We start from the raw sequence: 22,268 nt of genomic DNA on the forward strand, positions 1-22,268 counted from the left end.
TTCTATCACCTTTACCTCCACATTGGTCTGGGGTTTTTTTGCAGTTACAGATAGCAAAGGAGTGGGTGGCAGAGAATCTGAGAGAAAGGGAAGAATGACTGGCAATATTTTTGTCCTTCTTAAAAAAAACCAAAAAACCCACAAAAAAACCTTCTCATGGAAGAAGGAAATAAGGAAGGAGATGGTGCCAGCAGACTAATACTGCTCGTTGGCCATTACAATTAGGCTGCTGCAAATTAGACAAGGCCACTGGACAATTTACTCAGTCACGGAGCAAGGGCTTAAGATCCACCCACAAGCATTTGGGATTAAGAAGGTTTTCTTTGCAGTACTGATTACTCTTGCGGGCAGCCCTGCCTTATCCTGGCCAGGCTATGCCTTACTGTGCTTAAAATCTGAATGTTTGTGCTGACCTGGAAAGGGAATCCTCCCCTGCCAAAAGCTAGAGTAGCTGTTCTTCCAGAGCAGAGTATTTCCTCTGGATTTCTCTTTTGTCTGTAACAGCTGATAGTAAGTCTGTGCACAATAGTACAATACCATGGGCTGTACAGGGCTGTAAATCAGCAACACCATTCTGGCAAGACATGCTTTCCAAGTTATTCCCTGTCTTTTTTTGTATTGAAGGGAGATAGAAATAACTCTTTCTGCATGGATCATCAAAGGGCTATTATGTCAATTTATAGATGTGTAGTGTACACATCTTGGTTGGTAACTCCTGGAATCAGTCTGTTATTCTTTTAGACCAATTCAGGCATGGATGAAACACAGATTTGACTTTCAATCCCAGATCTGAGAAGCAGATAAACCCCTTCATGCTCAAGTCTGAAGTGGATATATGCCATTTACTTCCATTGCAAGATTCCCCAGTCTAAGGAAAACAAGGTGTAATGGAAAGTAGTACTTTATTATTTATCTGCTGATTTTAGAGAGCAGTTAATATGTATCTGCTGACAGGCGACATAGAGACTCCTGATGCTGTGTGACTCAGACATCTTGGTTTACATTTCCAGATCTTTCTGATTATCAAACGTTCAGTCTCTGATCCAAAATATTTTTGCACTGCTCCAGTTTTCCTGCCCTTGTTTCTTCTGTTGTGTTATCATTGCAACAGACATCTGCTAGCAACAGCAGGAGTCTCATGATGGTAGAATGATCGCTGTTCCAGCCTTGGATGTGTTAGCCAAGTGGTTTGTTAATGCTTTCTCAACAAGAAGTGGCAAGAGAAAATTACAATATAACAAAAAAACACGCTGAGCTATTCTTTCCACTAGGTGAGCTCTGGCTTCATGAAACAGACTGAGCACTGGGGTGAAAATCAGTAAGAGAAATTGCTTGAAAAAGGGCTATGGTTTTTAAGCCTGAATTTTTTCCTTTCATAACAAGGGCAATAGCTATAAGAATCTGTTATTTGCTGCCAGTAGGGATGTAAAGGCTACTCAATGTGGTCACTAACTATGTGTAGCTATTGTTCCAGTGACACAAGATACCATCCTGCCCATGGCGAGTATACCTCTGGGCTAGAACAGTATCACCTTCTTTCAGAAAGGCACAGTTTAGGCATTACTAAGTTGCTGTTTACAACCGCACTGTTTCTGTTTTCCCAGGTACCCAGAACAAGGAGCCAAACTACACTTTATCAGGTACAGTAAAATCGTCGCCCAATCTTCCCTGACACGTGATGGACTGTTCCCTAGCAGTTTCCAGGTTCACTGGGTGCTACCCACCGTTGCTGTGACAGGCAGCCTTTTTTCAGGGGAGGGTGGCAAAGGATAGCTCGTATAGAAATTATTTACATTTTTAACAAGACTTTGCAGATTATGATTTCCCTTTTTTTTTTTTTTTTTTTATTGCAGATGCTCATATCTTTCTTTTCAATTGCATCGGAAAGCAATACCTGCTGTTCCACTGTATGTAACACTTCCTACTTTTTCCCATTTTATATCCTCCAGGGAGAACCTTCACTTACTGGAGGAGGGCCAGGGTCTTCCCCGAGAGGAGCTGGATGAACGAATTGCCAGAGAGGAGTTCAGGAGACCAAGGGAGTCATTGCTGAATATCTGCACGGAGTTTTACAAGCACTGTGGTCCAAGGCTGAAGATTTTGCAGAATCTGGCTGGTGAGCCCCGAGTGACTTCTCTGGAGCTGCTGGATGTGAAGTCCCACATGAGGTATTCCACAGGCATTCTGCTTTTACTTGTTCATTTTAGGGTGATTCCTTTCTTTTAGCTCTTAATTTTTTCATAGTAGCAGACGGAATCACTTTTTGGTAGTGTAGTTGCCTGTTGCTGTCTGAAAGATGCAGAGCTTGTTTTGGATGTTCCTTAGATTGTACCTGATGCTGCTTGTGTGTAAGGAAGGTTTCGTGTGCTCTCCTCTGGTCTTATTCAGACCCCCATCTCCAGTGGATGAAATAGCTCCGCGGAAGCCTCTCTGATACATCAGAATAAGCTGCAGTGAGGAGCAGAGCAGATAAGGCTGCCTCTGCAGGGCAAAGGCTGGGGAAGCTGCCTAGCTGGCTGAATACAACCTTTATCCTCTCCTGTGACACCGTGCATCAGAACTAGCTGCTAACAAGCAAGAAGGGCAGAGCAACCACTGCACTGTATTGCATAAGTGCCTGAAATACGGGGGAGGATGGGGCAGGAGGCATTTACAGGACCACCACCTCAGCGTGTGATGCAGCAGGTGCACGAGTCTTTTATTAAGGTGCAGCACTGAGCCCAGCTTGCTGGTTGGATGCTCACTGCAAACCGTTTCACGTGGTGCTGACCAAGAAGAAGTTGGGGGTAGGGCCTTCTAAGCACTTGAGATCTAATTCTCTTCTCTGTTTGCCGTTCATGGTAAACACAAAATGGCATAAGTTGCGACTGAGCAGTTTGTCAAGATGTAAAAGACAACAAAAACTGGGACAAGAGGGAATGGACTGATTCTGTTGTCAGTTTTTCATTCATTTTCAGGGGAAACCTCTTTCTCACATAGTATTCTCTCAGGAAACATAAATTCATTAGAGTTGTTTCATGGTAAGATGCATCTCAATGAAAACAGCACAGATACTCTCCGAGTGAGCCACAGTTAGCACTGTTCTGACTGGCATTCCTCAAAAGGAAAACTGGGATTAATATGAGGTGGTCCTAGTGTATCTCTTGGCAAGGGGCTCACAGGGAGACAGCTATCTGAATTCTTTTATGAGACAGAGAAATACTTCAAGGTCATTCTTTGAATACAGAATAGCTAAATAGCAAGAGGCATTTTTTTATGGCTTAAGCCAAACAGTGCTCAGTAGAGTATTAAAGTAAATAGGAAAGATACCAAAGAAATCTTAAGCTGTTTGGGACTGGCCTCAAAAGTGAATCAGAACCACCTTAACAGTAATTTAGATTGCTCTCTGAACCCCAAGAGGCCATTCTGGCTGTGAATTATTCCCCTCTTTGAGTGCTATGCTTTTTTCCTTTCAAATACCCTCTAAAGGAAGCTGAAGGGTGACAGATCCTAGCAATGCACTGAGCCAGCTCTGTTCCTGCCCCTGGACCAAGGAAAACCCTCTAAAAGTTCTTCTACCTTTTACATGCATGCTCTGAAAAAAATGGCAAAGCCCCTTAGCTGGGAGATTCTGTCACAATTAGAGATCTTTGGGTTCAGGCTGTCTCTATAGAACACAAAATTGAGTTTGACATTAATTTAGGTCTTGTTTAACAAATGCCCCGAATTCCTTTGGGAGTTGAGAAGTGGTTTTTGTTTGGTTTGTGTGTTTGCATACGGATTGAATGATTGAATGTTGCTGTTCCTCCCCTCTGGCAAATGTTTAATAATTTAGAGGGTAATTTTAAACAAGAGATGTCTGTTTCCATAGATGCGTGTCATTCTATGTAGTGCTTGGCTGCAAACAAACTGAAAACCTGATGGACATCGTTGCTTTTGCAGTGCCACCTTTACATTTTTCCGAGGGACATAAGCCTCAGAAATCAATACATCTGTTTAGCTGCATTACAAACTCCATGACTTTTAGCAATAGAAGCCTGAGTTAAGAACTTTAATCTTACGTTAGAAACAAAGGTGAGATTCTCAGGACAGATTATGTCCTTGGTTAGACATGTTGGGGTTTTTTTATGATTTCAATGGGAGTGAGGAACATGTGTCTGATAAATTAACCTTATTTAGTGCAGTAAAGCAAGGGGCTTGCTTCTTTTTATTATCCTAGTCTTACATTTGTATGTAACATAAGAATGCTCTAGTGTACTACCCAGAAGTATTTGCAGTTTAACAATAATGCAGGAACTTCATTTCTACAAGTTTTTATATTCCAGAGTAATGGAGTTTAATTGTTCTTAAACTATTTTATGTCCCTCTCTTAAAAGACAAGTTAGCAAACTTAAATCCATATGTACAGAAGGTGTTATTGGTATATTTTCTGGAAGGATACTTTCTTGTGAGAAGATTTCCGTGAAGCACAGTACACAGTAGCTGGCAAATACTGCATTCGTTTCAAGAGAGAAGGTCTTTCATGGTCAAATGTTACAGCAGTAAAACTAAGGGATTGATTTGCAGAAGATAATGAGTTGTGCTCTGATTCTCTTATGTCTCCTGGAAAGTGCTAGAAATAACTGCTTTATTGGGGTTAGAACCTGAATTGCTTTATCACAGTTAGGCCTAAATAAAAGCAAACATCAGCTTGATTCTTACATAAATTCATTTCATAAGTATCAGTGAAATGACTGACAGGATTTAACCGCTGTAGGAAGAAGAAAACTTTTCTAAGTAGAGAGCAGATTTATGAGAATGTGATGTGACAGCCATGGTCTTGGGAGCCTGACAGATACCATTTCAGAGACTTCAGAAAACAAGATGATATGCTAGTCACTTCAGACAGGATTCATCTCACCCAATTTTAGCCATTTAAAAGTTAAATGTTTAGTCTGCAAAAGTTATAAAGATCTTTTTGGACCTAATGAAAAGGGAGATGCACATCCAAGGAGCTGTTTATCCCAGTATTTCAGGAAGATAAGAATTTCCCAGGTTGTTTACTTCTGATGAATAGAGCTAGAAGATTAATTGAGATTGATGTCTCAAGTTGGATGAGATGGATCTCGCACTTTATAATGCATAAGAAAGTTTTCATATACCGTTATGTGCCGCTGATACTGTATTGCCAGAAAGAATCATATGATAATTTAAATTTCACAGTGTTTAAGAAAGCAGACCTACTCCATAGTAGGACAAAGTAGTTGTAAAAAGTAATAATAAAGAAATACTGGATAAAGAAACACTTTTATAGCACTTTTGGTTAATATGAGGAACTCGTTGCCATTGATATTGCTAGGCAGATTTTAAAGAGAATAGAAATATGTTCCATTAGTTGAAGGCATTTCAGAAGAAGCCACCACAATACGAATACGATCGTACTGTAATAGTCCACTACAAAGTCTATTGATGTTTCAGGGAGCATACAGGTTTCTATCCCTTTTATTAATAGATGTAGCTTTATTACTTGTCTTTGTCCACTGCAAATATTCAAGTATTTCAGTAGGTCTTTGTTAAACTGCAAGTATAAGTTGAATCTTGCCATGGTATTTCACAGTCAATGCAGAAAATGCCATCAGCGAGGCCATCTGGGAGGGTTAGAAGAAGCAACTGCAACACAATCTGTAGAGGTGTTAGGAGAAACAAATCAAAGCTGCAGTGAGTAATCATACAAAGTACATGTTGTGTAGACTTATGGGATGGCACATTATTTTTAAAATTTAACACCTGAAAATTGCACAGTGAGCCCTCTTGAAGTGGTGACACTGAAAAACAAGCACAAAACCAAATAAAATCACTCGTTAATTGACATACAGGTGATGTCACGTCTGTGTTTCACAGGCATTTGCAATGCTGTAATCTTACTAACAGCTCAGGTACTCTGTTTTTAGCTACACAAAGCTGTGATTCCTGATGTTCCTTTGGTGCATTTAATATCAATGTAAAAATATTCTTTAGACCATTCACGTGTACATAAATATAAACAGTGATTCCAGCAAAAGAATCTTAACAGACCAGGAACTGTGGTCTCAGGTCTAAGAGTTTAAATAGCAGTACATTTGACTTTTGCATCTTTTTCTTTTTACTAGGCCTACTGAAGATTTATCTGTTAGTTCATTGGCATGTGTGGAGGAATGCAAGTTGTATTTGATTTTCCTCTTAACAAACCCTGGTTTTAGATTGGCAGAAATCGCACATTCCCTGCTGAAACTGGCACCTTATGACACGCAGACGATGGAAAGCCGAGGTCTCCGGCGCTACATCATGGAGATGCTGCCCATCACTGACTGGACAGCTGAGGCGGTGAGACCTGCCCTTATCCTCATCTTAAAGAGATTGGATCGTATGTTCAATAAAATTCACAAGATGCCTACTTTGAGGTGAGTGGGTATAATGGAAACCCTCTAGGGTCCGTTTCTGATGTTGCAAGCCTTGAAGTGTGGGTATGTCATCTAATTAAAACTGTCATGTTGCAGTGAACCTTTACAACATAACAGAAAACAAACACATGTTTTTATCTCTGTAAGTGTGCATTTATGTTGACATTTTTGTTGTGTCTTCTGGTAGCAAGAGAAGAAATGCATGGTTATTAAGAACTACAGAGAGAACTTCCAGAAATCTCATTTTTCTTTCCCCAAATTAAGACTTCAGATTTGTACCATCTCACTACCATCTTTATTTATTTTAGCTGTGAGTTGGGGAGATTAATTTTATTTTTTAATGGAAAGTTATACTGTAGTAAGAGTATTTCTAGCATGCCTTCTCATGAAAACACTGTTATGTTCTCTGAAAAGATAAAAATAGTCTGGAGCTATGCAGTAGCTCCTGACTGCTCCTTAGTAAAGGGAATAGAACTGCATCGATTACATCTAGTCAGTGGCCAGTGAAAGCCTGGTGCATCACATAGTAGCATTATGGTGCAGTATAGTAGAAGTATTCAATATGGAGCATTCACACCTTGGAGGCAGTGGTACAAATCCAGTCTGGGTAGTGTAAAATCTCTCAGCCCTGTGGATTTTCCAGTGATCTGAGTAAAAAAAGTCATTGATCTCATTCACCCTCATGGGCATATGTCCTCAACTGCTTAAATCAGACACTTTGTTGGCAGTCTCAGCTGAGAAGCCAAATGATATTAGAGAACATCAGAATTTAGGACTTAGACACGAAACTTTAGGTCCCAGTGGGAATTGTATGTACCCAACTAAGATGGAGCAAATAATAGGGAGGTGATCTCTTCTTTCTGGCATCACTGCCTATCACTTTCCTTTGGCTAACAATCTGCTTTAAGAAACTCCTGCCCTATAGAGAATTTAGAGGCAGAAATTTTGATGCTTCTGTTGGTTTGATTCTTTGCCATGTCTTGCCTGCTTCTCGCTCATTCTTTCTTTTCTCGCTCATACTTTCTTCTGCCTCAAAGGCAGCTTAGGGGTGTTCCTGTTCCTGAAGATCTTTCCCCTTTGTGTCAGCTGAATGAATGCTCATAAATTAAAATTCCCTTCATATTCTCTCTGTCTGTGCCTGTACCTATGTCTGGCTGAAACTGCTCTTCCATACACAAAGGGACAGAGACAGCAAAGCCACTGGACCAAATGCAGCAACTACATTTAAGCGTCACTGGGCCAAGAAACCTCTTAGAGACGGGGCTGGGTGCCAGGCCCTAGAAGCCATCCATTGGGGTCCTCACATCAGAACCCTACACGCTGCCTCCTGTGGGCACTTCGCTCCAAAACCAGTGTCTGATGGGAGTAGTATATGTGTAAGAACAGGTACAAGAACAAACTACTATTCTGGAGATTTAGGAACAGCGGATGTTGAAAGACAAGATGTATGTCGGTCTGAATAAGAACTTACATAGTGAACAGTTGATCCCTCGAGTGTCTCTGACAGGTATACCGAGGAGCTTGACTAGGGTATTCTTTAGTCTTGAGCTAACGAGTTATGCAAGCCTTGTCTTTCTGTCCCAGTAAGTGCACAGTCAGATGTTGGCTTGAGAACTATACTTACTCCAAAAAGTCAGGCCCTGAGATGAAGGATGTGAACCACTTTGATGTTACCTATGCTGTGTCTGCTTACGGTTAGGAAGGACTCCATTCAGCATCTGTCATGAGCCCTGGAAGCTGTTTTGGTGAAAAAAGTGAAGTGTCAGGGAAGAAAGGATCCTGGAATGAAGGACTTTGGTGCTGGTAGGGAATGAATCAGCCCTCCTGCACAGGGTGAGGAAGGTAAAGATCATACTGCTGGGCCGGTTTAAGTTTAGGGCAAACTCTGTCTGGGAGTCACTCTGGCAGAGCAGACTGGACTGCAAAGTAGCTTGCAGAGGGCACTCACAGCTGATGGGGTTTGTTCCCTCCGTGAGAACATCCACAAGCCACAAGAGATGGAGGAGTCGCTCTCGGTTGGGAGCATGGCACAGCAGACCGCTTTCCCCACACAGGCACATCTGAGACAGCTGTCTGGTGGCTCCCTTTCATTCACCGTCTGTCGGAGGGAAGCGTCGGGGAGTGAAACACCGCTGCGAGGGGGTTTGTGTCGTGGGCGCAGACCCCTCTGCTACGTTTCTCGTCTCTCTCAAACGCCCAGTCTGCTCTGTGGCTCTGTGCTTTCCTGAGCTGCGTGGGTAAAACCTTTTCTCTGTTGCGCACTTCGTGCTCATCTTGGACATCGTCGCTGTCTGAAACGTTTCCTCTGTGGGCGTCACTGTGTGTCGGTCGCCGTGTTTGCGAGCGTCTGGTGGGGGGCAGGAGGCCCGCGGCTAACGGCACCTACTGTTGTATTGCAGGCGCCAGGTTGAGTGGGAGCCTGCCAGCAATTTGATTGAAGGGGTTTGTTTGACACTTCAGAGGCAGCCAATCATATCCTTCCTGCCTCACCTTAGGTCTCTGATCAATGTGTGTGTCAATCTGGTGAGTAGCCGAGCGGCACCCCCGTGAACCTTTGCTAAACCTCCCCCTGCTGTTGACTTCTCTGGACTGAAGATGACAGTTCATTCCCATTCCTGTCATTTTACCTGTCCCCCTTATCCCTCGCAAGGGGACTTCGCAAGTGACACTAGAGATAGCGAGGTTCATTTTTGAAGTGGTGCATGGGGAGATACAGTGGCCGGCAGCGGTGGTCAAGCGATTTATTTCCGTTGCTTCCCACGCACCACTTTGAAGATCCACCTTTGCCAGATTGAGCTGAGAGTTGAGGGCTGCAAGTTGGAGAGTGGGGTGGTGGAGACTGCACACACCTGGTAGAGACGGGGAGAGGGTGGCACTGGGGATACCTACCGTCTCCAGTGGGGAAGGACCCTGATGGCTCTGCCAGAGGCCACTGGGCGTTGGCTAGTTAGAAGGGTTTACATGGGTGGATTCACTCCACTGTTTGCAATGTCCCTGGCTTGATCTAGTACAGGTTTGCACTGTACAATGTTCAGATCCCACTCTTAGTAGAATTTATGCTTCTAAGTGCGTTACAACAGAGAGATGATACAGATGGAGCCTGTCTGGTCATTCATGATAGATTGTCGTGTTTCTGCAGCTGTTACGCTGGGGGCAAACCCTCAATTTGATATCAGTGTAACTTCAGCCACTTGGACAAACATGCATGCTTACATTCCATGTGGAAAAAATACAAATAAAGGGGGAAAGACTGCAATAGCATTTTTATTGTCATTGGGTTTTACAACATTTTCTTCTTAGAACATAAATGTTGTGACTTCTTCTAGCACTAATAGAAAATCTCCCAGGGTTCACCAGTGCTCTGAGGAGCTTTAAAACCAATAATTATCAGTTAAAATGCAATATCAGTTTTTGCCAGGCTCCTGTCCTTCAAGTCTGTACAGCACTCATCACTGCAAGGGCAGGGAAGCTCCAGCCTGTCAGAGTCTGTAAGACTTCTCCCTTGTTCAAGCAGAGGTAGCTACTTGGAGGGACTGCAAATCTGGGCCCTCAGGCTACTTAGGGTTGCTGCATGGGGAGGTTTCTACAGAGTTAGCTCAAATACAAGTTTAGAATGGACTTGCAGTTTGGCAAGCAGGCACAGCAGAGTGAATCACACCAGCAAGCTCTCCAAAGGGCCTGCATTAAGAATTAGCCAGTGCTCTAAAAATAGCAGAAAGTTCCACAGTGCTGAAGTGCAGTCATCATGCTTATATTCAGCTGGCTGGGAGCATCAGGGAGAGCTACCAGGAAAAGATGTACTCTTACTGTTAAGAGTATTTTACCTTTAGCTGTCAGAACTACGGCTGCTGTGAGCTTTGGGAGCACTCCTGACTGCATGCTGTATCATGTGTAGACCAGTTGCATCATTGCATCACGAAGCCCAGAAAGAGATCAGCCAGGAAGGCAGGGAAATGTCTAAATGATAATCCATGTTGATATAAAGAAAGGGCTCTGCCCTTCTAAATTGTCCTTTGGTTTCCTGGCAGAAAACTGGTTACTGCCTTTCTCCCCAGGCTGAATTTGGGAAAACAGAGTGCATTCATCTCCCCTAAACTTAGGCGTCTACCAGGTAGCTTCTGCCTGTTCCCGTCATCTAGATGTGTCTAGTCATGGAGAGAAACAGGCATATGCAGGCCTGTGATTTAATTCCTCCTGAGGGACGCATCCAAAATGGTTCAAATATCTCTTCCCTAGAAGTGCTATTTTCTTGTGCCGGTATTTCAAGGAGTTCCAGACAATCAGGTCACATGCAGGTGACTCTGCTTCACACATCTGGGGTCAGGTGAGATGAATCATACTTAGGGTTCCTAAGAACAGACTGTGTTTGAGAGGAATCTGAACATTGTACAAAACCCGGCTTGGGTCAGACTTAGGACATTATTTTTCAAGTAGATCAGCAAGAGAAGGGAAAAGATATCCAGTTTCAATGCAGACTTTTTGCTCTGATGACATATTTTTATTTGTTACAGTCGTTACATGACATATCCTCCAACTCTAATTGTTCCACCGGTCCAGTGCTGGTCATTCAGGGCTGGTACTGGGTACATTGATAAATGTACCAGGTTACCTGTGCACTCCTCCATCCTTGCTAGTTCCCTCTTCTCCCCTCCTTTTCCCTGCTAGAACTCCTTCTCTTCACTGGCCCCAGCTGCCGCAAGGACCACTGGGGGGGCTGGTTCTCCTAGAGCCACCCCAACTCAGTGCTCAATGGAAGGCCCCTCCATTTCACTGACGTTGGAGGATATGGCATGGATGAAGCTGCAAGTAGTCAGTTGTGGTGATGTGCTCTGTTTGTATTGCAGGTGATGGGAGTGGTAGGACCTTCCAGTGTGGCTGACGGATTACCCCTTCTTCATCTCAGCCCTTATCTCTCGCCACCTCTGCCCTTCAGCACAGCTGTTGTCCGGCTTGTAGCATTGCAGATACAGGTCTGTCTGCCCTGGCCTGTGGCCAGGCCTGTTATAACTTCTGGTTGAGACACCAACTCATCGGTGCTCTGTTTTCTTTCTGCAAAAGCTGGGCAAAAACTGTGGAACATACACCAAAAATGAAAGAGAAGCAACATGTAAATTCTCTCTTCTTTTTGAAGGCTTGAACTGAGCTCAGAATTCACCTGTTGGGGCCAAGTCCACAGCAAGCATCCATCAGCTTAACACTGCCATTGAAGTCCAGGCTGATTGATGCTGTTTAAGGCTCTGACAAGCACGTTAGCTTTCTCTGTGGGATCGAAGGAGTTCTCATAAGTCTCCTGCCACAGGGAGATGGGCCCTGGCCTGGGTCACATCCATGCAACCCTACCTCTTTTCCTGTGGGACCATGTGTGTAACAGAGTGGAGTTTGTGCTCTTCTGCTCTTACCTGAGCTGGTCACACAGTGTGCCAGCTCAAAAAAGCAGGGCAACTTGGCTTTTCAGCTGCTGACTCAATAGCATCCTTGTTGTCCAGAATAAAAAAACCCATCCTGGACTTTTTGGAGAATTCATCACTATTCTTTTCTCATAGCAGTGCCATAACTATTACAGAGTCTTTCTGCCTCTGTATCCCTCTCCCTCCCCATTGGCATGAAATCAGACAGAATGGTGACCAATGAAGGGACAAATTTCCTAGTCTAGCTCCAACTTCCATTTTTAAATATGCATTGGCACATCCAGTTGAATACTTCAGCAGGTATTTCTGAGCAGTGGAGCAGCTTGGGAAGCACGGCTTACAGGGACCAAAACACAGTGCTGTCCCTCAGAGCATGAGGCACAAAAGGACTTTTTGGTACCAAGTGACACAGAAAGAGGACAGATTTCTTCCAGCTCTGAAGTAATGGTTCTTTAGTCAACAGCAAAAAAAGGGCCACCTTCACGTTCTCTGAAATCTTTTCTCTTTTTTAAAACCAGATACCAAATTAATAATTTTTTTAAAGTACTGGGAGTTTTTACTTTTATTATTCTCAGCTCCCTGTTCACTCATTCTTTTCATGGGCTTTAAATGTAATGAAAACCAAACGTGTCAGAAAAACATATGAGTAGTCATATTCCTAATACTTCCAGCAGGATGTGAAACAGAAGTACTTCACACCCCATCAGAAAACATCTTCTCCTGGAATTTCTCAGCCCAGATCTGCAAGCTTGAGGGGTTGCAAGGTTTGGTTGCATTTCACAGCTAAGTCCGTAGCAACTGGGAAGTTGCAAATGAGCAGAGTTGTACTGACAGTCATTTGTATTACCTCCTCTAAAGATGGAAGATCTTTCAATTTAGGCTTGACTATGCGTCAAGAAGTAAATATGCATTTTGATTATTTTTCAAGACTTGATTCTTTGTGTTAGGGAGGATGATAGGGCAGCACAAAGGCAGAACAAAAAATGTGTTCGGGAATAACCTCCGTGTTCGGACAGCAGAATATTTAGATCATGTCATTTGTGCAATTTCCTCTGTTTGTTTTTTTATTCCCCGTAGCCTGGGTCAGATCCTGATGCCATTCACAGTAGTGCAGAGTTTAGGACTAACACTCAGCTGACTCCTGTGGGATACGTCTGATTTTGTTAATGATATCTATGAGTTAGGAATCTGGGCTTCTTACCTCTTGGCTTATAACAAGAGCAGGTAACACCTATATTACTCTGTGAATTCCTTTTACTCCTGACTAAGTGGTCTCAGGGCTTCTAATTCAATCAGGACAGCAATGCCGGTGTTGTACTTTGTAAACAGATGCCCAGGGGATCGTCATTCCCTGCAGTAACTTGTGTGTGTGATCTGCTGATGAAATCGTTTAATCCTTTCTTATTATTACTGCACAGGCTTTGAAAGAAGATTTCCCCCTAAGCCATGTCGTCTCCCCATTCACCAATCAGGAAAGAAGGGAAGGAATGCTTTTAAACCTACTGATTCCATTTGTGCTCACAGTAGGATCTGGAAGCAAAGGTCTGACTAATTTAACAAAAAGAATTTTTCTCCCCCTTTTCTGACAACCGATGTTTGCACTTTCCCTGCTCTCTGTTGATTTTGTATTTTTGTTTTTTAATTTAGTTTTCTGTCACTGGCAGTGTGTCAGCTAAGTGCCCTTTGGGTCCGAGACTGAAAAGAGCCCCACTGGGAGAAGTTGTTGTTGTTTCTTCTCTTTGCTTCAGCTGTGCCATTGTTCTTGAGTCAGGTCTTGCACAGATGTGCTCCTTCTTTTGAAACTGGAGTGCAGGGCAAGACAAATCTCTTGTAGCAGAAACCACAGACGGGAGCAGAGGTCACAGAAATTGTGTGCCCTTGTGGATCGCAGTCTGCCCAATCCATGCCACTTGTCTGGCACAAGTCCTGCTCCTTGCTTTCTTCTATAGAGGGTGATCACTGGTAAATCCCTAAACGAAAGCAAAGAGTAAAGGGAGAGGGGAATGTCAAAAGGAAATGAGATTATGAGACCACTGAATGGGACATTTCTTTGTGCTGTGTAGTTCTGTGTTTGTGTGTGTTTCTGTTGGTGCTAAAATAAACTTTGCCTTTGCTTGCAGGAGAAGAAGCAGCATAACAAGGTGTGGGGGACGGAGTTTTGGCTTAGGGGACATTTGAGATTGCATCCCATTTTGGAACTGAACAGGGTCTGGATCTTTTGGGTGTCTTTGATGGGATGTAGCCTGATCTTTCTCTCTCTCTCCCCTCCGAATGCATCTCAGACAGCCCCTGGCTAGAGCAGCCTGAGGTCCTGCTGCTGCTCCAGACTGTTATCAATATCCTTCTGCCACCTCGCATCATCAGCACTTCCCGCAGCAAGAATTTTATGCTGGAGAGCTCCCCTGCCCATTGTTCCACCCCAGGGGATGCGGGGAAGGACCTGCGGCGGGAAGGGCTCGCAGAGTCCACCAGCCAGGCTGCCTACCTGGGTGAGTGATGGCTTCTGCTCACCGCTGGGAAGAGACAGAGATAAAATGGAGTGTTCAAGACTCTAGACAGCACCAAAGAAAACCGTCTCAGGCAGGTTTGAGCTCTTTAGAGCTGCTGTAGGTCTTGTCCTGAACAAGGGGCCAGGCCAGGGCGTGAAGCCAGGAGTATCTCTGGAATGCATTGCACCGTGAGCAGTGTCTGCATTGCAGCTGGAGGAGATTGCAGCGCAGCTAGAAGTCGCTCAGTTTTCATACTGCCAGGATATAGCAGTGAAGCCACAAAAGGCAAGTCAGAATGCCTACCAGCCCCTAATATCACAGTTGCACTGGCCCTTGGCTAGCTAGAGTGAAAGGTGATGCAGTCTGTCTGCCTGTTGGCCCTGCACACACACGGTCCTTACTGACTGATATTCCCTCTGCTCACTATATGCTGCTGCAAGGTAGTACTATATTTTCTCACCTATGACCCACAGGTGAAAGGAAAGAAAAAATAATCAAATTGGAGATGCAGCAGCAGTGCAGATTATGGGGAGAGTTTTGTCTCAGAGCTCTCACTCCTCAAACAGTTTCTGTTTCTGATTTTGTGAGGGCGTTTACCCGAAGACTTATATTCAGGTCTTTCTTAACCCATATCTGAGGAATGGGGTAACACTGATGCAAAAATGGCAAATCACCACTAATTTAGCCCCCTACCCAACCTGGATACAGATGTGTGACGGCTGAGATGTCATGACCATCCCATTAAGAAAGATGGAGTCAACCTTCCCCCAATAATTCCCAGGCCTCCCTCCTCTGTTTGTTCCAGACCAGGGGAGCATGGAAAGAGGGAGATTTCTTGTCTCTCCTGTGAGCTAACTGTTGGTCACTGCCCAATTTAATATAGAGCATTTTTCTGAACCTTACTGCTCTTCATCCCCATTTGTAATGCAGTGCTCTTGTGAATTACAGCCCTTGGCTTACTGGATTGTATTTTTGTTCAGATTACAGTTTGGCCATGACTCATGCAGCTGCACTGCTAGAAAGGTTCTTTTCATTACCCCATAAATAACCTGGAGGTTATTGTGCTCATAGGGTGACTCTGTGTGTGGATATGCTTGATCAAGATTTTTGAGGTTGTCTGATGAGCCAGGGCGGTATTCCCCCCCTGAGCTGCTTTCAAGATATCTAATTCCAGGAAGACAAAAGAACTCTGCAGGGAGGGAGAGGGAAAGCTAGAGCAAGAAAATATAGAGGAACTTAGGTGTGAAGGAGGAAAATTTCTCTGGAAATGGGACTCTCAGTCCTGATCCCGAGGCCTTTATTACAAGAAGTTCGCCCTCCTCCCCTGCAGCATTTGGGGACTGATAGAAAAGACACTTGTGACTCTGAGGTGTGTGGGTGTGCATGTGCACGTGCATGCATGCATGCCTCTGTAGGTTTGTGCCCACTGTGGCCCCCCCACTCCTCCCTCGATGCTTGCAAGGGACACTGATTACATCTCTGACTGCCATTTGCTGGTGTGTGTTCCCCTGTAGCCCTGAAGGTGATCCTTGTTTGCTTTGAACGCCAACTGGACAGCCAGTGGTACTGGCTGAGCCTGCAAGTCAAAGAGATGGCACTTCGGAAGGTGGGAGGGCTGGCCCTGTGGGATTTCCTCGACTTTATCGTACGAACACGGATCCCTATCTTTGTGCTCCTTCGGCCCTTCATCCAGTGCAAGGTAACAGTTGCTTTGGCTCCTGCTAGATCACTCCCTGAAGGCAAGATATCCTTTATTCCCCTGCTGAGAACAGAGGAATGGCATTCTTGGAAGAACTGTGTGTTTACATAGGGAGTGACTTTTCAGAAGTTAATAGGCCTATGAACCCTTTGAAACTAAATCACAGGGCTTTTTCCTAGACAACTCTAAAGAGTCTGCCAGTCATACAGGAGCTCTGATCCACAGAGTACAGCTATTCTTAGTTCCCATGGGTGGGAAAGTATTATCAGGCTCGACCAAGAGGATTTTCATGTGGACTTAGTTTTGCAACAAAGACACTCAAAGCACTTGGAAGTAGTGTGGATGCTCTGAACCTAGGAGGGGGTTGGCATGATCGGCAGAAATCTTCCAGAAATCCCTCTTCTGTAGAGAGCCGGGCAATACAGCTAACAGCCAGGAAGGACCACTCCACTTTCCACCTCTTGGGTGAAGGTTCTGACAGGGCTCTTGTGGATGGACAGACAGCTGCTAGGCTGGGGTGGCCAGGGCTTAAGTTAATCACGGCTCTTCCCTGCTTACCAGGTAGACTAGCACTATTTAGCCTACCATGTCTCACCACTTAGACTAATCATCTTGGAGGAAGGAGCTGTCTCATGTCTGAGGGTAGAGCTTGGCATAAGGAAGCGCTCATCCCCATGTACCAATGTCAGTGAGGTTTTGATATCTGTTCAGTCAAATATAAGGTTGTCCCTGGTAGACAGGTGAAAACCTCCTAGCTGGAGTCAAAACCTCATGCCTACAAAGAGGACGGTCTGCTGGCTGCAGACTCATGCTGGTCTGGAGACTAGTCCCAGTTCCCTGGGCATCATTTCCCTGCAATGATAACGTGTCCCAATTTTGCAGCTGCTGGCCCAGCCGGCTGAGAACCACGAGGAGCTGACTGCCCGACAGCACATTGCCGACCAGCTGGAGAGACGGTTCATACCGCGCCCGCTCTGCAAGAGCTCCCTCATTGCCGAATTCAATAACGAGCTGAAGATCCTGAAGGAGGCAGTGCACAGCGGGTCTGGTAAGGAGGAGGGGAGAGAGATAAGGGCCATCAGCCCACTCTGGCCAGCTGGCTCACCCGTAAATTAACTTGTGAGGCAGACCTGCCTGCTGCCTGGTGGGGTTGGGGTAATCCACCCACACCCCGACAGCCTGCCCTTGGATCAGGCCCTATGCCCAGCCCAGCCTTGCCACTGGACAGCTAACAGAAGTCCAGGTTAGTTGTGAAATGCACCTTGTCGTGCCCATTTTTTTCCAGTAAGTCTGTGTCCCATTTCCCAGCAGCCGTCTGTCACTGTCACAGCTGGCTTGTGCAGCCCCAACCCGCAAGGCAGCAAAACGCTGCCTACATCTCTGTAAATCCAAAGGTGCTCGGGTAGAGACGTCTGTCTGTCAGCAGCAGATCTGCCTCCTCCTTTCTCCTCTTGGTCTCTTTTTTATTTTTCTCCACTCTTACCAGCGCAGTGCAGATCAGCGTCCCCGAGCTAATGGTGCACTGAATTCTCTCTTGCATGAAGGGACACTTTTCTCCTGTAACAGTCACCCTTGTTGCCACGAGATGGCAGCCACTGCTTGTGCACAGCAAGAGATTTTATGTGCTTTGTTCTTAAGAAAGGAAAGCAAATTCAAAAGAAAATGCCTCAGCCTTTTTTTTTCCTTGGTAATAATTTGCCTTGTTCCTAAATGTTGAAGCTGATCTGGAAAATATGACATTAAGATTGAGGGAGAAAATCAGACTGCATAAGAAAAACAGACAGAAATTTTGGAGAGATGAGGTGAGCCAGGGCAGCTGTGTCTGTTTTATCACCTCTGCCAACCCCTGCCCCACTAGTCCAGGCAGAATCGGGTGCCCGACATGACAGGAATGCTTGGCTGGTTATTGATTTCCAGCACTGACTTGGTTTGGTTTTCCCACTCTCGCGCAGCTTACCAAGGGAAGACATCTGTCAGCACCGTGGGCACCTCCACCTCTGCTTACCGCCTGAGCCTGGCCACCATGTCCCGCTCCAACACCGGCACTGGCACGGTCTGGGAGCAGGAAAGCGAGCCTTCCCAGCAGGCCTCGCAAGACACGCTGAGCCGCACCGATGAGGAGGACGAAGAAAGTATGTGGCTACTGATTCCAGCTAAGCCCCCAGTATTGAAGATGTTTTCCTAATGCCCCAGAGGACGGCTGGGAGGGGAAGACAGTTGTCCCTGTCCCAGTGTGAACAAAAGGCCCATAGGGGCACAAAGCTAAGAAACTGGTGTGGTTGCTACACACCTCATGGTGTTAAAGCTTGGGTCATTACATACCTCCTCGTTCCCTCCAGAGCTCTGGGTAGGGAAAAGGGAAGGGCACAGGCAGATTTTTAGCGTATGAGACCTCGGCTAACGTGCAATCCTCACAGTGCTGACAAGGCATTTGGCAATCGGTTCTCTCTTTGACCTTCGTCATGGCAGTAGGCAGGGGCTGTGGCTGGCTCTGTACTTAGGATCCTGTTTCTGCAGGATCTTAGTACTTCCTGCTCATCACTTCTGTCCAGACACTCCAACATGGAATATGTTGTCCCTGTGCTGCATGGGATCCAGCTGTGGCTCTCTGCAGGGTGGAATGTCTGTGTGCTTGTGTCACTCGATTAACAAAGAGGAAATTAAGCCTTAAACCTACTGACAACAAAAGCTCGATCTCCCTTTTGGGCAGCCGGCAGGTTCTGGGGTTGCCAGGCTTTCTGGTGCCAGTTTAGAAGGAATGGGATGGGGAATCTTTTGGGGACTAAATTTGCAATGACCTGAATGTTGCTTTGTCATTTCAGCTGAGTTTCATGTTATTCTTGGAATTTTGCCTTCTCTCTGCTTTTGAGCTGTCCATCTGCTTCTGAGTTGTCCATCACTGAAAGCCAGGGTAGAAAACTCTGCTCATATGTCATCAGGCTTGGGCTTCCTCTACTTTAGCAGGGATACTGTCTTCTGGTGCTGCAACAGTTGGCTGCCTCAATGCCTGAAACTCAGGCGCTCCACTTCTGTATTTGAGGACTGCTGACTATTCCCCAAAGACATTAAACAAAAGGAGTGAAAATGGGTGGCTCAAAAGAAAGGCCTGTGCAGTTACAGCAGAATTGCCTTTTGGGGAAGAACAGTTAGCCTGAAACTTTCCAGGCTCAGGCCAACTTTATTTTAGCTGGGTTTATCACCAGACATTGTACAATTCACCCAGTATTGTACTGCTGATACATGGCTCAGATACTCACTGTGGCAAACTCTGGTTTCAGCCTCAGATCAATTATGAGCCACTGTGTGGAACGATGAGTGCTATCTTCCTATTTGCTTGCGGCAGTATTACCTCAGCCCTGCCTTGGCTTAATGCTGCCATAAAATATTTCAGTATATCAAAATTGGAAAAGGTCAAAAAGAAAAGAGAAAATTACACGAAACTTCCCCTTTGTTTTATTTGTTTATTTGTAATTAGAAGTTTTTGTGGTAAAAACCACAACAGAGTCATTTCTTTCCAGGTACTTTATATAATTTGAAACAGCACTGAAAATTTCAAGCAGTCCTGATCACAATCCAACTATTGCATAATTCAGTTGCAGTAGGATGTATTTGAGTCAATTTATCCAATTTTTTGGTGACATTTTAAAATGCATGTCTCAAAGGGTGTTAAAGGGTGTCAGTTCTGCATTTTACTGTTATGTATTTTATCTTTTCTAACAGTGCTTTGCTATATCATAGCAGCAGTTTATTTCACACCAGCAAAATGTCCAGTTACAACTTTTATGCCAGAAACCACTGTATATTAACAAACAATTTATTAATCACATTAAGCCCTAGTGGAAGCTGAATTCCCCAAACACGTTCTCCTGAGAGCCATAGAAGCTGAAAGCGTCCATAAATCCCTGCCCCATGTGTGCTGGGTTCCTCATCCTGTAGGGTTTTATGCATATGTCTTGCTGAACTGTGACTGTAAAATCTAATGGAAGGATTAAAATTTGCAGGTTTGGGGTCTTGGTAAGTAAATGCTGGGTACACCTTTGGCATCCTGTTGTCTCTTGATGACTGTAAATATGTAGGTGGGGATTGGGGTGGTTGTTTCCTCTCCTTTCCTGTTTTTTCTCTCTTTCTAGATGACTCCTTGAGCATGCCCAGTGTGGTAAGTGAACAAGAAGCATACCTTATGGGTGCCATTGGGAGGAGGCGGTTCTCCAGCCATCTCTCCAGCGTGTCTGCACCTCAGGCTGAGGTGGGCATGTTACCCAGCCAAAGGTAACAACATGGGCTTTTCGCCTTTCTCATTATATTCACGAGAGCAGAAATGGCGCAGGTATATTACGTGTACATCAGAGATGTGGGATAGTGGAATCAGTGCCAGCATAGTGATGCTAGATTTATTCATCCTGAAACAGTGTTGGACCACGGGTGCAGGGTGGGAAATGAAGATTTTCCAGGATGATCTGTGTTGCATAAGGTCCATAAGAACAGGCTGCCATCCACAGAAACCTTCCTCTTAAACAGTTTCGGAAACCCTCAGCGCTATTATTTTCTTCTGCTACTACCATGGATAGCAAAAAGAAAACACATGATTTTGGGGTTATTCATCGAACGAGGGGATTGTACACAATCTGTGTAGGAAGTGGGGAGGAATCCTGAGAAGCTGGGGCAGAGGCAATCTGTTTGATTTACTTTGTTTTCTTCCATGTAGTCTTTGTCCTTCCTAGAACAGTTACTAGCTCATCACAGAAACTGAATGTCAAGTTCAAAGATGGGATTTAATACTGTTCAGAACCAGAAAAGTACTTGTTGATAGAAATAACTTTGAAAGCCTTATTCCTGGTTAACATGGAGTGGTGAGAAAGAGATTGGAATTTGGGAAATGTACATCTTTAGAAGATGTAGAGAGAAGTTTTGCATTTCAATGTGATTTTTTTCTAAGTAAGCAATGTTTATTGTTTTATTTGTCTGTGACATAGTTATCCAAGGATATCTGACAATGGACAGATTAATTTATGTTATTTCCTTTGAACCTTTAAAGAATAAATTCTACATTATCTCTTGACCAGCCTTGTAAAATCAAACAACATTGTTCCCTCCCTAGTCTTGCTTGGAATTAAAGAAATAACCTTGATACATGAAGGAAAAGTAACAGCTGTGGTACATAGCAGCAGAGATGGGAGAAGTGATTTACAAGAGAGAAGTTACACAGATTTTATCTGGGAGTTTCAACAAAAGGGCCCACAGGAACTCATTTGACTTTTGAACTCAATTGATTCAGTCCCTTTGTTTCTTGAAAAATTAATATGCAAGACTGCATTTTCCTCAATCTTTCACTACCATCTTCAATGCATAAACTTCATAAGAGTCACAGTTGACTGATAGCAATGTTTGCTTTGTGCAATCCCAAGTCATGGTGATGCTGAGAAAAAAAGACTTTAATTACAACAGAGCTTTGCTCTCTACTTTTTAAGTACATGGTATACCAGGAGAATCGCTTTTCATCTGTGTAGGTACAGAACAAGCTCAGCAAGCATAATCATAGTCCACAACCTCATGCCCTTTTTAGTTATGTATGGTCTCTGGGCTTTCAGACTGCCTCACAAATGTAAACTAATTAATGTTAAGTAATATTATTGTTGCTTTCCTGCTGGTAGCCCAGCAGACTGCTTGCTTTCTTTGATGTTTTTCCTATGGGCTGAGAAGGCTGCTCCTGCCCGAATGGCTGAAGTGTAGAAAAGCAATGTGATTGTGTACTCATTTGCCAGGATCCACGCCAGCTGTTTACTTACAGTTTCATTGCACTATGAGACCTTGTTTTCCAGATGTTTGTCCGTAGAGTTGTACCCCAGAAGGAGCGTGGTCTGTAGCTCCTGGGAGATAGATTAGCCCTCCCTCAGGAAGAAGTGGCTCATGGGGAAGGGGGAAGAAGAAAGCTTTCTATGAAGCTGGAAGTAAATAGAACCAAAATAAATGAAAATGCTGCAGGAAAATGGCTTTGGAAACAGTTCCCTGCCCTTATTTCCTGTGGAAACACATCCTACCGAACTTCGCAGCTCCCCGATTCTCAGCAGAGATGTAGAAGTCTCCATGTAGTGTAAACTCCCTCTAAAGACTGCTCCTGTTATCAGATGTTCTTTCAGCTCCTCTGAGTCATATATGTGCTGTTGAGCGTGCGAGACCAATTAATGTTACCGTCCTTTTTTTTTACTTTTTTATTCCGTTGATATTTTTTCCCTTGAAAACAGAGACAATCGCATGCTTTTTGCATTTTCTTTCC

General features: G+C 44.4%; 1 protein-coding gene across 1 annotated transcript in view; it reads left to right on the plus strand.

Moving 5' to 3' along the window:
- LOC104083239 (protein unc-80 homolog) overlaps positions 1 to 22,268 on the plus strand; it is a gene marked incomplete at its 5' end in the record, with an annotated part of 109,269 nt that overhangs the window by 77,626 nt on the left and 9,375 nt on the right. Inside the window, 11 exon segments of the mRNA XM_009586655.1 lie at positions 1,605 to 1,640; positions 1,950 to 2,168; positions 6,198 to 6,398; positions 8,798 to 8,921; positions 11,243 to 11,368; positions 13,225 to 13,348; positions 14,089 to 14,295; positions 15,810 to 15,994; positions 16,877 to 17,042; positions 17,947 to 18,126; positions 20,125 to 20,263. Of these exon segments, the coding sequence (XP_009584950.1) occupies positions 1,605 to 1,640; positions 1,950 to 2,168; positions 6,198 to 6,398; positions 8,798 to 8,921; positions 11,243 to 11,368; positions 13,225 to 13,348; positions 14,089 to 14,295; positions 15,810 to 15,994; positions 16,877 to 17,042; positions 17,947 to 18,126; positions 20,125 to 20,263 (1,707 nt within the window).

The sequence above is a fragment of the Fulmarus glacialis genome, unplaced genomic scaffold (genome assembly GCF_000690835.1).
Source record: "Fulmarus glacialis isolate BGI_N327 unplaced genomic scaffold, ASM69083v1 scaffold26731, whole genome shotgun sequence".
Lineage (NCBI taxonomy): Eukaryota > Metazoa > Chordata > Aves > Procellariiformes > Procellariidae > Fulmarus > Fulmarus glacialis.